This window comes from Acanthaster planci, linkage group LG05, assembly GCF_054643075.1.
Source record: "Acanthaster planci isolate LZ-2023a linkage group LG05, COTS_SCS, whole genome shotgun sequence".
NCBI lineage: Eukaryota > Metazoa > Echinodermata > Asteroidea > Valvatida > Acanthasteridae > Acanthaster > Acanthaster planci.
This window is the reverse complement of record NC_141781.1, coordinates 20,106,039-20,123,137: the sequence shown is the minus strand read 5'-3', so window position 1 is coordinate 20,123,137 and position 17,099 is coordinate 20,106,039. Positions and strand designations below refer to the sequence as shown.

General features: G+C 43.0%; 2 protein-coding genes across 3 annotated transcripts; both read right to left on the bottom strand.

Annotated features, from left to right (window-relative positions):
• Nucleotides 1-238: 238 nt before the first annotated feature.
• LOC110990075 (uncharacterized) lies at nt 239-8,553 on the bottom strand. 2 transcript variants are annotated; one of them, XM_022254873.2, is made up of 6 exons: nt 7,080-8,553; nt 6,396-6,594; nt 5,735-5,853; nt 4,677-4,776; nt 3,297-3,419; nt 239-2,206 (listed from the first exon to the last, which is right to left on the bottom strand). In XM_022254873.2, the coding sequence occupies exons 1-6, from the start codon at nt 7,263-7,265 to the stop codon at nt 1,716-1,718; spliced, it is 1,218 nt and encodes a 405-aa protein (XP_022110565.2). In that variant the 5' UTR covers nt 7,266-8,553; the 3' UTR covers nt 239-1,715. The 2 variants fall into 2 exon arrangements, with proteins under 2 accessions (XP_022110565.2, XP_022110566.2); XM_022254874.2 differs by having other exon boundaries at nt 5,735-5,850.
• Nucleotides 8,554-8,765: 212 nt separating this feature from the next.
• On the bottom strand, nt 8,766-17,081 carry LOC110990063 (uncharacterized). Its single transcript, XM_087137263.1, has 6 exons — nt 15,799-17,081; nt 14,407-14,596; nt 13,826-13,950; nt 12,586-12,685; nt 11,791-11,901; nt 8,766-10,428 (listed from the first exon to the last, which is right to left on the bottom strand). The coding sequence occupies exons 1-6, from the start codon at nt 16,105-16,107 to the stop codon at nt 9,941-9,943; spliced, it is 1,323 nt and encodes a 440-aa protein (XP_086993389.1). The 5' UTR covers nt 16,108-17,081; the 3' UTR covers nt 8,766-9,940.
• Nucleotides 17,082-17,099: the final 18 nt, after the last annotated feature.

Genomic DNA, 17,099 nt, shown 5'->3' with positions numbered 1-17,099 from the left:
ACTTTACAGCGATCAGCAGTATATGTTAACACTCATTATGTTAATGATATAATATTGTGAACAGGACTGCACATCCAACGAGCTCTCGGTGACTTCAAGTCATTGAAATGCGTTAGTTTCCATGTATATTAAATATTCGCATAACAACCATGTTAAATTGAAGGAGAGGCTAACGTTTTATTTTATTTTTGAACCCAAGAGTAAAACTGAAAGCAATGAAATAACAGCTCGTCGCATATTTATTTTGTTATGATACTGATTTTATTTAATTTGTGATTTATTATATCGAAATGTTTTCAGACAAGTTAAAAACAAAATGAGGGTGAGACATGGATCTCAAACTCGCCTGGCACCAGCTAATTTGACAGACTTCCCTTCATTAAAGATTCCAGGGAATATAATCAAAATGGCTTCCTTGGTTAGACAGGAATTAGCGTCAAAGGGCTACAGGTGGACAATCTATACGCGTTTTAATTAAAAAGCACTCCTGTTTGTCTGCCGCTGATCTCTAGCAAGTCGAGAACCATTAAGAATGTTTACAAGGAGCTGGATAATGTACACATCCAACGTCTTGAGGCTTTGCTGATTGATCCGTCGTTAATGGATGTGTAATAAGATTGAAGGCCTAAAACTGAAACCACCAAAACGCTGTCCATTAATTTTGTTTGTCTAAGGTAATTTGTAGTAACATATGTGACCATTAATGCAAACTAATGTAAATAGTAAGGCTTGAAAGAACAGCATTGTTGTAACCTCTCAAATGAAAAACACGCTTTAAGAAATTCTCTAAACAGTCGAAACGTTTGTAAACTTTAGTTAACCTTCTAATTTTAACATGGCTTAGAGTGACCTTCTTTTAGTGTGATACATTCCAAAATTAAAGCAGCTCTGTTCAAGACAGTTGGAGGAGTTTGAAAAGGTACAATTTTAGCTAAACACCAGAAGAGCTCACTAAAACTCGGATTTGATTGCAACTGCTCTTTGGCTTTCTGATATGCCACTCCTTGTCCCCTCGAGGTCCAATATTTTGTGAGCCATGCAGCGAAGTGAAGTTCTGAAAAAAAAGAGCCGTCGTTGCTAACAATGCGCCCTCTATTGGTCCTGTTCGAGTCTCATAGACTGATCGGTTGGGATTCTATTCGTCGAAACCAAATTCATAAACACTTCCACTAATAATTGCTAAGTTATGTACGCATGTGCATAAATTGCACCTGCAGACAAAAAGCTTGAACGGCCCATTGAAAATGTACAGGGGCACGAATTTCAATGTCATTTTCTCTCAGCTTCAGCACCTCGTTTGTCTGGTTCCCAGATGTAACTGAATAATACACAAATGACGTCATCTGAAAAAGAGTGCCCGACTGAAAATTAATGGGGAACTAGGGATCCTCTACTGTACATATTACTCAACCGTACCCCATCAAGAAAACTTTAAAATTACGCAGGACTCCAGGCGATTAAGCAAGTTTGGCCGCTTTTGGAGATCGTTTTATAGCAGATAAAAAACGTTTTTTATTTTGCTAACCCACAAGTCTACGGCGACACACGTTCTGACCAGAAACCAGAGATGGGGGGGGGGCTTATGGCAAATTCATCTCCCAAACCAAACATGTCAAAGTCTGTAACACTATACAAAGAAAAGGGTGAGCATGTTCCCCGTGTTAACATTTCTCGCTTCAAGATAAAACTGCGTACAATGGAAATAGATCTTATTTTTAGATGCTGCATACTGTGCACGTTATTTCACGCCCGTTAACATAGGGAGGACACAGAAGGGAACCGCATGCCCCCTCGATGATGTACAAAAGTGCCCCGTCCGCGTTGGTATGACTCCCAGGGACCGCCTCGGGCGCCTGGTCCACGCACACAGCTTTTGAACGCTGCTCGTGGGTATGGTAGCCGGACATGAGGAAGCCCCTGTACTCCTCCGTCCAGCTCTCCGGACAGCCGAGCTTGGCCGGGAAAAGCAGCTGGGTCCCCCGGTCGACGAGGCGGCACACGGCGCAAGGAACGTCACGATCGTGGAGGAACTCTGCATTCTCGTGGGAAAAGGGATCAAATGTCGAAACCTCATACTCCATCCCGTAGAGGTATGACTGTGAGTTGATGCCATCGTTGTGGTTGGCCGCCCATTCCGGTTCGGAAGGGAGACAGAAGAAATCCACCGAGCCTCCTTTTTGCGTGTAATGTGAACCAGCGGCAATACCTAAGATGAAAATTTAATCAGAATATTAAAGAATGACACTGATCAGACGAAAAAGGAAAACTAAAAAAGGACCAGCTTACAACGGGAAAGATGTTCATTTTAAATTGCCTTTATTTTGGGGGCAACAGAGGACGCGATTGCTGTGATGTCAATCGGGGAAGACACTGCATAGTTTATAAGTTTGGCCGTTGAAACTGAGAATCTGCGTTGAGCATTAAAATCATTTCGAATTCGGGAAAGGGTTGGTCGTTGGCTCATAGCCATTTGCTAGAACAACTCCGGGTACCCAATTTTAGTCGTATTCCTGAACGTGGTGTTTTTGTTTTGTTTGTTTGAAACACTTCATTGGATGGTACCAGGTGATTTGAGGGGTCGAAATGAAATCAAAGAATAGGGTCTGTTTCTTTAAATTTAACGTTTTCAAATGAAACACTTCGTCTGGGAGTCTGACCGAAATTGGGCTCCCCTTAAATGTGGTCTTTTCCAGCATGGTTGTGCACAAATCAGTGCAACAGTGGCATACATTCTTATACCAATTTGTACTGAAAAGCAACAACAATGGAAACCCCCTGTGTACAAACTTTAATCCAGTACTTTACCAAGTCCTCATGCCGAAGTACAAGAGTTTCATTTCGGTGCGTCTTTTGTGTTTTTCCTTGTTCGTCATTTTGTTTGCCTTGATATAAACAGTCCCGAGCGGACGTCAAGGGCCCAAGTTCTGCTGTAAGAAAGAGGGTGCTGAACGGGCGTGTATATTTTGTCGGTTTCGGCAAGGGAAACGCTATCTGGGCGCAAGCTGGGTACGATCATGAAAAGTACATGTGACGTTGCCGACTGAATATTGTATTCGTTGTACATGCTCTTTCTCATATGTCATGTACAGTACATGTAGGCTACTGCACCTGACTTGCTCCCGTCGGTATTTTGTGCCCACTGTTCATTTTTTCTCAAATGTACCTGACTTGCGCTAGTCTCTACTCAACACGCGCCCACAGCTGTTTGAAACTAAGTGTGCGCTTTCTGCTTTCTTTGGCTGCTCATTAAAAAATGACAGTCAATGTTTGCAGAAGAAAGAAACGCGCCTAATTACCTGCATAAACGAGTTCTGTGTTGGTATCGTTCGGACAGGTAGTGCGTCCCCATCGGACGTATGTGTCCCCCCCTGACGGCTTCAAGGTGGGATACAAGTCATGTGCTCCGGACTTCGGGCGTTCTGCAGTCAAAATAGACGATAGAAAAAGGAACTGGGTTCATACAAAGGTAACGATAGGGGCGCACGCTGGGCATTTGAATTAAGCCACACAGTGCTTGTAAACATTCCTTTGATCGTATCAGCCCGCATTCTCCGATTAAACCTTTGTCAAACCTGTAACTCTCCCTTTAAGACTTTAATTAAATTGGGGAGTTGTTTGTATGTCCTATAAAATATTTCTTGCATAGAAGATAATAAAATGTTTACAATAATTTGTATCATGACAAAAATCGTGAGCTAGAAAAAGGAAGGTTCATATAAGCACCGAAGCTATAGAAAACAAGTCCAAAAAGAGGACATCTCTGGGGTCTACGACTATAAAAGGTGAATTAATATCGAATTTTATTCGAGTGCAGAGAGGAAATAATCAAGTCGCCCAAAGTAGCATCGACAGGTTTGGTCAAGTTCGAGAGACGACTACAGTTAACTATAGTTCGACTAACACCGCCCGAACGATGGATGGTTTGGACTTTCTGGTCAACCATTTGGGGCCAGGCCGAGGGGTACGGTTACACCGCTGGTTACCAATAGCCGATTTCATTTATCATTGCAAAGGGGACTGTTTACATGAAAATAATGGTACTAGATTTCAATGACCATGCACACTGCGAGAATCGCAGCCAACGGTGAAATGTAACGCTGGGGGGTTTCTTTATCAAAATTATCGACTAGCTAGGGTCGTTCGCGTGTTACCGAATTGTGCATGCTCCTTGTGAAAAACAATTCACTACTGGTCGAACTATGGTTTGCGCCCGGCCTTGCCCTTAGTCGCTGTATGTGGTTGGCATGCGTAGTGCCTATCATATCAATGACAGCCAACTGCGAACCCAACACTAAGTAATCCGGGGCGATGTTGGGGTGGATCAAAAAATCTGGATTTTTTTTAAGAGGGGGGTGACGGATAGGGTTACATGCTAGGTTTTAGCCGCAAATAGTTCCTATCATGCCTGTCAGTCATTACGGTAGAAAAAAAAGACAATATTCTAGGTTTAGAACCCCCTTCCCCGTCGGATCCGCAAAGGTTACACTGGTATTTCGGGCGGGGTCATTCAGCTTGAACCCCTCCCCCAGCGATCGTTTTTGTGTCTTTGGTCTTTGCTCTCTTTCCTGAAAAACGAAGACACAAACTCGTGCACATTGATTCCAAGCCAAGTAGTCTGACAATGATTAAGAGACGGGGTTTGAAACATCAACGAAGAACAGCATTGGTGGGATTACCAGCCGTGAGGGGCGAGTCAACGTCACCAAGGGCTCTCCTCGACCGCCGATGTATCATCATTTCAGACGAATCTTGATCCTTGTCGAGACCAGGATCTCCCTGGAAAGAGAAACACCAGCCCGTCAGCACATGGAAGCTTCGCTGGCGGTATAGTCAAAGTCTTCGCAAATCGGCTGGATGCGTTACTGTCTCAAACATGTCCAGAAGGGCAATCTAGGTCATATGTAAAAGACATCTCTGGGCAAATATCCTCATTCTTGCAAGACTCCCTGTGCCTATACGTTTCCAAACCTCATCCACAGATCAGGCACTGATTCGCGACAGCGACCCTGTGTAGTATTTTTGCTAATGCTATTATTAACGCTTAGTCGCGTTCTCCTTCTTAATTCTTCTTTATAACAAATTCGTTTCAGCCTCCGGGTGATGCAGTCTTTCTCTCTTTTCATGCATAAAATGAACTTAAGAGTCAAAATATTGACTTCGAAATTTTTCCCTAGACAATAATTAGGAAACAGCACGTGAAAGGGTACGGTTGTGTAAAAACTAACATATTACTTTACATGATCTTTGGTCGACAGTATAATTGGTTTCGACAGGGAACGCATTTTATAGCCAAAGGGGCGTTTTAAATCTTTACAAATGCACCAAAGAATGCAAAGAAACTCTCCATCAGAAATAGCACCATTATGTAAAATGTATGGAGATTTAGGCCTAGGTCTTTTTCTTTCAAAGTTCAATGTTGGATTTGAACGCGCCGTGATTTAATTTTAAACATTTCAAGTTCCAAGGCACTAATGTCGACCGTTATGGTTTCGGGAACAGACACTTCCCTTAGAGGGGCCAAATGGTCCAATGTGGCAGTGTGTCCATTTGTCTATTTTATTGCACACCAACCGATTTACGGCACAAAATTGCTAGCGTAAAAACCAGGATTTCAAATAAAGTGTTCAATGCATAATCCACTTGTGTGCAGTACCATACGTGACGTTAGCAGAGAAGTGATAGAAATAGGACTACCACTTCCGTTCCTGAATTCGAGGACTTGACCCCATTTTACCTTGTCACCCTTGGTTCCAGGGGGGCCGGGCGGTCCCTGGGCCCCGTCCCGTCCATCTTTGCCGTCTCTCCCGTCCCGGCCGTCTCGACAGAAAACAAATCCAGAGTTCCGTGGATCTGCTGACAAACGCACATTCATTACGTCATTCAGTTTTGCACCAATCTGTGAAACATCAACTTGGTGCAGGTTAAGTGGTCCTTGCAATATAATCGAGCGTAAAGTCCCTGTATAATTTTTCGCAGTATGCACATTGACCGCTTGATAAGGCCAGCGCAGCCTTTCCTTTTCCTCTTTATCGAAAAGTTATCGGGAAGTTGCATCAGGGTGCAACGCTCCTCGGCCAAAATTACAAGTCGGATTTGGAAACAGACATCACGTGAAACACTACTTCTTGTAGGCAACCGTGTTTTAGTTTATGTTCTAAATACACTTCCCCAGGAAAAAAAAAGTTTTTCACGCTGTTTTCAAAAAGTAAAGTTTTTTCAGTATCGGACTCGCTACAAGTTTTCACACTTTCGTTTTTCGTCTTAGAGCAGAGAAACAAAAGTTTGACAACAACAACAATGACAGTCTAAATCTATACTAAAAAAAAGCAGATGGCCCAGGATCATTGAGCAATTTTTTAACTATGCGTTAGATCGATTCGAGATCATTGACAAACCATATCCTGAAGTATCCTGCCCGGAGAAGAATGTGATATTGTGCTGGAAGCCGCGACCAATGGACACCTGTGATTCCTGATCTCTTCTCTTTCGCAACTGGGCGTGTTTCCAACTTGGGCCGCTCATTTTCACGTCCTTTTGTTTCGACAGGGAGTCCTCCAACCAGGCCAGACGCTCCTCTTGAATGAAAACCTGGTCCTGTTTCGTTAAAATGTAGACAGGGCCTGGTTCAATTTCACGTCAGGCGTGTTGAGAGAGAATTCATTTATTTCCACTCGCGTGTACTGCAATGTCCATGGCATTTTTGACACGAGTGTCCACATTGTTGTATGTTGTCTATATGAACACCAGCTCTTGGAAGGCTGCTTTTGTTTATTTCACTTTGTTTAATTTTAATTAAATTATTACAAATTTTGTAGATTTTCTGGAATTTAATGGTAATCATCCCAACAAACTCAGTGTAAAGGTTTTCTGAAGAATTTTAAAAGCCCCACCACATGAGCCAAGTATCAACACACCCGCTTCCCTTCCAATAAACACCCCCCCAACCTTGAATCGATTGGTCACAGATTCCTTCTAAAAATTGATGCTGATCCTTCTACGTAGGGGTGAGATTTGACCTTTTGTAAGCAGAGAAGCCTTTAGGAAGGAACTGTTCACTCAGTGAAGTTACAAGGACTCACCCTGAGGGACTGCACTTCAGTCTGGACGTACAGCACGGTGAGACTGACCGAGACCGAGACGATGCACACGTTTAGCAGCGCACCCGCCAAGAGCCAGCGCCAGAACCTCCCGTTCCTAGAGTTCCTCTTATCCGAGGAAAAATCGCCACCCAGACACACCTCGGCTGACTTGTGACTTGCAGCCATTTTGGCAGACGCACAGGAACCCGAATTCTGTTGTCTAAGAAATCCACAGCAAGCTAGGCCGACAAACTACACCAAGTTAGGCCAACAGACGCTCCGAGTAGCTGAATTAAAAACAACAACAACAAGGGTATGGTGGAGCAGTTGATGGGTTTACTCGTACTTTCAGATAAACGGAAACAGAACAAGAAGGAAGAGGATGCCAAAGAAGTTAACCCCTTGACATCGAAGTCCGAGAGTGAAGTACAAAATTCTGAACTTGGCTGTAACTCAACAGGATACTAGACACTAAACAAAGCAAAATCAGGAAACAGGAAATAAAGTAAAGAGTGTATAAATTCGTTTCACTATACATCTACTTCTTTGACAATATACGCCTTCCAGATTTAATTTTGTGAAGATCAGAAAGGGTACAAGGGGATTTACTGTGATTTTGCTGTATCTTTATTAATTAAATTTATTTGCATACACATGAGTAAAACAAATTAAAGGCAGAGGCCATGAAAGGGAAATGAGAGGGAGGCGCTGAACACAAAATTGATGAGTGTTTCATTTTGTAGCTGTAATATCATATTCAAATCTATTTATCATTCCTTATATCAGTGTTGTAGTCGAATACTTTCCGAGTACCAACGTTCTCCGCAAAATACTGAACTGGGTAAGAGGGAATAAAGCCAGAGTGCACAGGCATTTGATGGTAAATGTGCAAAGGTAAGATTATACTTTTCTCCTAAAAAGTTAATTTTAATCCAACAGGGATGGTCTGAAGTCATTATGTTGCTTTGTTATCTTACTTTTATGCATGTACCATCAAATGCCGATGTACTTCAGCTTTGTTTCCTCCTAACTAGTTAAATATTTGGTAGAGAACTTGGTTCTCAAAAAGTACTCGACTACATCATTGCCTTATATCCAGTTGGTACGCTGGATGCAGCATACAAGATATAATACTCAATTGCCGCACATGATATTGGGAAAGTTAATGCAGAAATGTTTGAAAACCCGGTGCAGCCTCCAGCTTGTGTGGGCTCGAGGTTGTGACTCTTAATAAGACGGTCATCGGTTCCAAGCCAGAGTTTGCTCACTTGCAGCGCCTTTGTGTCAGTTATTTTTCTCTCGTGAGTGCCAAAACTATAGCTGGGAATGCATCCCAGCAGGGAGAATGGGGAAAAATCTGTTTATCATATTGACTCATACTCAAACTGTCAGAGTACAACATTTGGTTTGGAATCCTAGGAGAAAACATTTCATGTATTAGTTGCCAAGTTGTACGCATGTACATGTAAGACATTAATTTTCTATCCACACATTCTAGAGTCAGAACACCGAAGTAAAAACCTTATTTCTGTACTAATTAGTGTTTTGTTTACGAAGAATCGCCATATTTTAGTACCATGGTAAAGCAAGCCTAAGAAATATTCCAGACATCTTTAAGTCTGAAGTCGTTGATTTTAATTGTTTGAATCAACAATCAATTGTTTGAATAAAATGTGCGCCAAGGTATACATACGGCTATATGGCTTTATTATTCTGCATAGTATGATTCAACGACAAACATGTCACAATGTTGATTTCTCAGAATGTTATTACTTGAGTACATATGTATTTTGCTTACTGCTGACTGACGTACATGTATTATATGTAAACAATTAATGGTGTGCATTAGTTCACGTGTCCCACTTAAAAGGGGACCGTGTAGTTCCATTATACCCATCACAGTAAGTATTGCTTTCCATTAACATGTAGCTATTTTGCATAATTATGTTCACGCATATCCATTGCATGAATTTAGGGTATCCAAGTAACACAGATATTGCAGGTTGTCCAACGGTGCGCAGCTATTTTGCATATGTACACGCATATCCATTGCATGAGTTTAGGGTATCCAAGTAACAGATAGCAGGTTGTCCAACAGTTCACAAAAGGCTCATTGAATGTACTTGAGCGTTGGCATTGTTTGCTGTAGCTTTTATGTATATGTTTCCTCTCTCTTAATAAATCATAATGAAAAAGGCGCTTTATAGCATTAGATAATCCGTTACTTGAGGGAGGGTGCTTCATCAGTTTGCTGCTGATGAGAGCTGACTATCTGGAAAAGTCCGCCCAACGCAGCGGATAAAATTCCGTCAAACTAGGCGATTCCGTCACTAAAGTGCAAACATTGCTGTTTGATTGGGGTCTCCTCCCGAAACTAACATCTTACCTGTGTTCTAGAAAACATATCCATGAGCATAAATGCCACTAGAGAGGGCACCAAACACGTCACAAAATGGCAAAATCAACGATCAAAATTAAGGTTAAATGTAGCGCACAGGTGTGTTTACAAGGGATGTGTAAAATGACGTTGGGCAGGTCTCTAGATATCCGACAAACACTGACTACGTCTCATAACACTGCATAAAGAATATTTCTATTTTCGCTAATACCTAATATTACACAATGTTGAAAGAGCTCTAAGATTGTGAAATTGTCCTAAAATTACACCACATTTGGACTTATGAATAATAGCACTGGAACACCAAGACATCAAAATGCCCTAACTATGGCAAAAAGAACACTGAAAATACAGCTGAATGGAACAAGTGCTTAATAAATTTGTTGAAATGGAATGTGATTAATGATACATGACTCTCATTCAGTGTTGTCATATCAAGTCAGTACGCTGTGTTTCATTCGTTCTAGATGCTGCAAACTGTGCACGTTATTTCACGCCCATTAACATAAGGGGGACACAGAAGGGAACCGCATTGTCCTTCCACAATGTAAAGTCGCGACCCTTCACGGTTGCCCTGACTGCCGGGGATAGCCTCCGGTGCTCTGTCCACACACACAGCTTTGGACCGCTGCTCCTCGTTGTAACGACCAGACATGAGGAAGCCCCTGTATTCCTCGGTCCAGTCCTCAGGGCAGCCCAGCTTGGCCGGGAAGAGCAACTGGGTCCCGCGGTCAAGGAGGCGGCACACGGCGCAGGGAATGTCGTGGTTATTCAGAAACTCGGCGTTGTCGTGGGAGAAAGGGTCGAAGGGGAGTTCATACTCCGCCCCGTACAGGTACGACTGTGAGTTTGCTGAATCGCTGTACGTGGGTGCCCACTCCGGCTGCGATGGAAGACAGAAGAAATCCACCGAGCCACCCTTGTGAGAAAAATATGACCCACCGACAGTACCTGCATGTAGAAAGCAGGTTAACCAAGGAAATTTCCATTAGATATGATTTTATGAAAGAAAAACATTCTGATGGCGTTTCATCAGAGTGGCTGCTTTTCATTTTATCAGAACAGGTAAAACCACGTTTAACCCGTGGCCCATTATCCTCGTATCGCTCCTTGTAAATGGACAAAAATAGCGCTCGTTTTCACGCTTTGTGTCAGCTTGCGTTTATGCTATGCAAACACGTATCTTTAGATTACTGTTATGGGCGTAAACAGATCTCTTATGTACGACTATGAGGCTGAGTTTCTGGTATTGACCGAGGGTGCACTTATTTGACAGGTTTTGAAAGTACGTATGGTACGCACTACAAACAGACGGGGTTTCGTATGCCGACTTCCTTGTTTTCTTTGCGGCTAAGCACACTCTCTGAATTTACAGACAGTGTGTAGTCACGAGAGGCTCCTCTGTCATCTATGTGGAAATTACCGTTTTCCTCTTCCATCCTGATACCTGGGAAGCCCAGTTCCAAAAAGAGACCTTTCCACCTGTATGTTCTAATTTGCGTTCCCATGATGGGCCTTGAGGTAAGAACCACATGCGGTCCATTGGAAATTCACCAAAGTTAACAAAACTTCTGCCCCGTCCACGGTTTTTTTTCTGAATACTCTCGAAAACCTCCGTAGCAAATGCAAGGAGCACAAGTTTCCATCCTTTGTTGAAGAAATAGCGAAGTCGACAATGCTTGTTCCCCAGTGGATGAAACAACGGGCGTCGATAGACCATTTTGAATGGGGGTAGGCACATGAAATTTGCCGACGGACCGTCACGTGAAACGAGCGTACTGTGGTCTTGTTCCCTAGCCCGACACCTACCTCCATTTTTTTATATTTTATATATTTTTTTGCACAGACCATGGTTTTGACAGCAAAACTAACCTATAAGGGTGTGACATTCCCTGACATTTCCTACTAGCGACGCCCGTGGTTGAAAGCAACGTGATTACAAGTTGAATTTGGGGCTCATTTGCCAAATCGACTTACTATAGGTGGGTAATCGCACAATTTATATTGATATATCCCGTCCCGAATCACAGTTTTCACGAGAGAAGGGTCAACTGATGTGCATAGTGAGTGGGGGGTGGAGTACATTGCCCTGCTTATGCCTATGATTAGCATCTTATTTGTAACAACTCAAATGAAGACTGATTGATTAAAAAAATAATTAATACGATTTTTCGGGCCTATAAAAATGCAAATATGTACGTGAACACGAGGCCCATAACCCTTACTTTGCATCGAAGTCAGAAGAAAATTGATCCATCAAACGAGAGGGTAATCGTACTACGGTTCACAAATTGAACAGTTCCAAGTACATACCTGCATATATGAGCTCTGTTTTGATGTCATTGGGGCATGTAGTGCGCCCCCATCGGACGTATGTGTCTCCTCCAGACGGTTTCAAGGTGGGATACCCAGACTCTTGACTACCTGCAATAGTGGGTACACAGTTTTTAGCATAAGAAAAGACAGATTCCCAAGGAAAGAGAGACCTAGCGACTACCAAAAGTACTGAAACGACGAAATGAAATCGACTGATCATGAGAGTAACTGACTTGGGCAGCAAAGCACTTCATTTTCTGTACCACCAGTTAAACCATATATTTCCCATTTCTTCCTTGAATAAATTTGCGTAGCCTCGACTTATTGTTTCCTCCTTTGAATAAAGCCATTCTCCCAGAGTAGGACATTGTTTTCCATGCATTCAATTATTTGTACTGATAGCAGAAATTAAGCAAATTGCGTCGGACCAAGAGCAATAAAGATCCACAACGCTGACAACAAAAGACTGACAAAATAACAATTTAGCTACTTTGAAATGCAATCAATGTATAAAGGCTGAAATTGCACGATGGACGTGCGAAGGCTTAGAGACTATTTCAAGACAATCTGGCGGGAAAGACGAAATAGCGAAAGTACAGTTGCAGGAAATTTTGAACATGTTCAAGCTTAACGCGGACATCTTTGCAAACTAAAAGAATGTCTGACAAAACCGACGAATGTTCTGAGACGTTTTGCCAAGTTGGAATGCAACGATAAATTTCTCCGAATTCACAAAACTCGATAGTCTATAGGTGAGGGTAGCTTAATGTTACCCTGGTCACAGGCACTTACCTCCCGGAAGAGACGAATTCCCGTCAGCAAGAGCTCTCTTGGACCGCCGGTGTATCATCAATCCAGACGAACCTCGATCTTCATCAATACCAGGATCCCCCTACCAATGTAAATGGAGTCGGTCAGCGCAAAATACCAGGCATGGTAAAGTGCTCCAAAAAATAGACGCAGATCACTCGGATGTCGATTTTGCCAGGTGACACCTTTCATGCAGTTTTTGTTATCTGCTACTAACAGACTTAGGCATGTCCTGTAAGCCGATTATGAAGAACTGTGTCCTTACCCAACGTCGACCCCATGGGCTTCGTGCGCGTTCCTTCCTTAGATCGCGCAAGGCATGGTGGAAACCAACATGGCGCTGCAAGATCCTACCCATGGGAACAAAGCTGGTTCTTACCAGGCAACATACCTGTACATCACAGACTACCGTTTTTAACACTTGAAGTACCTCGCCCACAATCATAAGCGTTTAAAATGGCATCTCATGGCGCGTAATGCCCAAAAGGGCATAATGTTGCAAGTTGCTTATTCAGTGCTGTGGACTATAGTGTACCATGATGTATACCGTAGAATCTGCTGTTTACTCAATGCACCCAATCCGACTCCCCCCCCCGCTACTCAGAAGCGAGGTCTGTGCAGCTAAATAGCCAAGCTCTAACTATGGAGCTAAAGATTATCGTATGATGCAATAGAGTAGGCAAATTTATAAGTAAGGCTTGTTCGAGTCTTCTGCTTCCCAATTTTTTTGACGCTGACTAGCCTCACTTAAAAGTGGGGCACTGTATTGCATCATACGATAATTAGCATCACAGCTCTTGCAGGTTATTTTGCTGCACAGGCCTCGCTTATTAGTAGCGGTGGGTAGTCGGATCGGGTGCCCAATGACCTGTCATTTTCACAAGCCTATAATCCGAAGGCTGATGTGAGACAGGTGTTAAGGCCATGTATGACGGCAAACACGATGAAAATAGCCAGCAGAAATTATCATGACCGCTTAGCCCTTTTCCATCCAGACACTCTCGGAGGGAGAGGGCGTCCAAGAAAAGAACGTTGTTTGTTTGCTCGTGAAAATGATGAAAGCTTAGTTTGCTTGGAAAGGGTATCTTTTATAAGCTTATCTGATGGATCGAGAAAAAAATACGATGTATCTCTATGTATGCCATACTTATTTTGTGATGTCAACCGAACAGAAAATGAAAATGATTTATTCTGTTCCGGTGGCGAGTCGATCCTGTTTTACCTTATCACCCTTCATTCCTCGAGGACCGGTCGGTCCGGGCAGCCCCTGAGCCCCGTCTCGTCCGTCAGTACCATCTCTCCCATCTCGGCCGTCTCGACAGAAAACAAATCCAGCGTCCTGTGGATCTGCAAATCGAAGTGTGTACACAAAATCCACTTCTCCGGTTAGTCTCTCAAAAGAAATCAGAACACGGCGCCGACCCCAAACATTAACGAACAGTCCCCAGCGGAATAGATGGGGCAGTCTGAGTGGTCGAAGTGGTGTGCAAGTTCTGGTACATTTTTGACGTATGCACATCGACCGCTCGGAAAAGTCTGAGCGGCTTTTCCTTGCTCCCTTTCCTTAAAAAAAAGTCGAAATAAAGTACAAGTTACAGTGTGATCAATTTCCGGCTCTTATGACTCTAGTTCACCTACTACACTAACGCGCTTCATTGTGCGTTTCGTTGCCGGTGCATGCAACTTTAAGTGACCACTGAAAAAACAGAAAGAAGACCTTCAAACAGGGCAGACTGCATGATCCCACCTTGATGTGCAATTTGTGAATGATGTGACTGAGATTGGTCCATTTAATTAACGCACCTGTAGCTGCTTCCGGCCTTGCAGAGAGCGTTGCATTGCGCAGGAAGCTGCCGCCCATTGACACCTTCGATTCCCGATCTCTTCTGTTTCGCAACTGAGCGAACTTCCAAGTTGGAACTCTCACGGTGTCTCCTGCCGAGGAAGGAACCTCCAACCGAGCAAGGCGGTCTTCTTGAATGAGTATCTTTTCCTGTCAGGAAAAGGGGCCGGATTCGATTTTATATCAAGGGCGTTACATTCTTGTTTAAACGGTGGAGTATATCCAAGATACATGTGTAGCGCTGCTCATCGCCTTGCTGTATATGTAAGATGGTATTCTAACCATTAATAAAATTGATGCTTGTGTTTACGACGTGAACTCTAGGTGTTTTTGTGCTATTTTGAGATGTATGATTTGCTGAAGATGAAAAATTGTTCCTCTTGGGGAACAAATGGAGCAGTTGGCAAAAACAAAGGTTTAATCGAGCCAGCATGGGGAATCCCCCCCCTCAACAATTTGCTTTCCGATAGCGCCACAGTTTGTTTTTTCTTCATGAAGCCAGCTTTCTGTCTTCTTCTTGTTTTTTGTTTTCAGTAACTCTACGCGGTCAGTTTCACATCAAGTTTGTGAAAGTCAAATATATATCGCTCTCGAGTAGTGCGCCTTTTTCTGATATATGTCGGCCAATAATGAATGTTCACTTTTCCGCTGCTGTGCTCAGTGCACCCGGGTGGGCACGCCTGCGCGTGTGGTCTTCAACTTCAAAATGACACCGTCATATTGAGCCGAAGCTCTACATTTGTACTGATAAGGAGTGTATTTTTTCTAACGTGCAACAAAATTTGAAAACAAACTGGGCGTGGAACGGTCGAGTTCTTAAGAGGGTGGAGTCCACCCCAGCTACGAGATGGCCCAAAATAGTCTGACTTTTTAGAGTTAATTCGAGTTTTCAGGGAAAAAATCCCTTTTAATCTACGTTTACAAGAAAGCCAAATATTTCATTGTCTTGCTACATTCTTTCAGGGATCTTGACAGTAAACGGGGAACACCCTTGTGCCCTTCCGCGAGAGTTATATACCTCCATCTAAATTATAGTAATGTATTAAGGTTCTGGCCCAGCAGCAACACAGGACGTCTTTTGACAACAAAGAGATCCATTTTCCCCTCGATGTAATTACGAGATGTACCTGTGAAATGCCCACAGGTTTAATTCTTCCAAAATCAAGACTTTAGCATATTGTCGCAACACCCTCACCCCCAACTTGAAACGATTCTTCAAAGATCTCCTTCAGTTAATGAACCCAGCAAAAGTGGTGATCCCATAGACGAGATTTTACCTTTTACATGTATCATGCAGAGAAGCTATGGGAGGAAATTGTTTCTTCAGTGCGGTTAAGGTTATGAGGACTCACCCTGAGGGACTGCAGTTCCGTCTGGACGTAGAGCACGGTGAGACTGACCGAGACCGAGACGATGCACACGTTTAGCAGCGCGCCCGCCAAGAACCAGCGCCAGAACCTCCCGCTCTTAGCCGAGGTATGCTTCCTCAAGAGAAAATCGCCGTCGAGAGACAACTCTGCAGACTTGGGATTAGTAGCCATTCCTGCAGACGCAGGGAAACCCGAATTCTGTGACTGCATGCGAGCTCGAGATAGCTTCCCTTCGTCAGGCCGACAAATACTGTGAGTGGTATAGGCGTGGTTCGCTTTGTTGATGAACATTCATAGTGGGGTTAAACAGCCAATATTAAGAGGCGTGAAATAGGTATCACGAGATACACGGAAACGATACAAGGAAGAAGAAACATGTGAAATGGTTAACCTCTTGACACTGAGGCCTGGTGAAGTACAACATTGTGAATAGACGTTTCCACAGGATCCCACTACAGACACTAAACGCAACAGTTTAAAGAAGCAGGATGTATAGTCTATTCAGATTTAATTTTCTGTAAATGCATAACTCTAAAGAGCACTAGATACTAATGTTGTGCTCGCTTACATTTTTATTGATTCCTCAAATTCATTTGCATACATCTGGGTAAAAACAATCAGACTAAAAGGCTGTATAAGGGAATAAGGGGGGGGTGTTGACCACACAATCATGCGTTTTAGTTTGCAGTCGCGTAACACCTAAGTAATTCGCACGCGTGGTAGGCAGTTAACATGCTGCTTGTAGCTCAAAAGACGTACTTTTCTGCGCATATGAAAATAAAAAAAGGGAATAAAGAAACTTTTAAAAACTGGCAAAGCTAAATTGCAGGTTGCATAATTAACAAGCAAACGACTACTGGTCAAACTATAGTGGTTGCCCAACCTATACCCCAAAAATGCCTGTGCACAAGGCAATCTGAAGGGATTTAAGTCATTTGAGAGGGAGCTACATAGCTGGGAATTGAGCGCGATATTACATGCCATACACCAAGGGAGAATAAAAAACAAAATTTTATGAAATATTTTCAGTCCAAAAATGCTCGACTGTGTCGCAGTTTGATTCATACTCTTGCCCTTAGAGTATAAACTGTACTTCGGAATCGCGGGACAAGCTATGCATGTATTAGGCGACAAGCTTCGCACAATGTACGTGTATATTTTTACCCTAACAGTGCAGAGTTAGAACAGCAAAGTGAAATCCCATTACTGCGTTTTGTCCTACCAATGATGAAAAATCGCAAGATTTAAGTAGTAAAGCAAGCGAAAGAAGTATATCAGGTAAC

Excerpts from the sequence above, each read along its gene's own strand:
- LOC110990075 (XM_022254873.2), bottom strand. The coding sequence starts at position 7,265 with ATGGCTGCAAGTCACAAGTCAGCCGAGGTGTGTCTGGGTGGCGATTTT. Across the intron at positions 5,854-6,395 it reads GCAGGATACTTCAGGATATG|CAGATCCACGGAACTCTGGA; the intron begins GTTTGTCAATGA and ends TGCGTTTGTCAG. Across the intron at positions 2,207-3,296 it reads CACAGAACTCGTTTATGCAG|GTATTGCCGCTGGTTCACAT; the intron begins GTAATTAGGCGC and ends TTTTCATCTTAG.
- LOC110990063 (XM_087137263.1), bottom strand. The coding sequence starts at position 16,107 with ATGTTCATCAACAAAGCGAACCACGCCTATACCACTCACAGTATTTGT. Across the intron at positions 14,597-15,798 it reads CGGAACTGCAGTCCCTCAGG|GAAAAGATACTCATTCAAGA; the intron begins GTGAGTCCTCAT and ends TTTTCCTGACAG. Across the intron at positions 11,902-12,585 it reads GAATTCGTCTCTTCCGGGAG|GTAGTCAAGAGTCTGGGTAT; the intron begins GTAAGTGCCTGT and ends CCACTATTGCAG.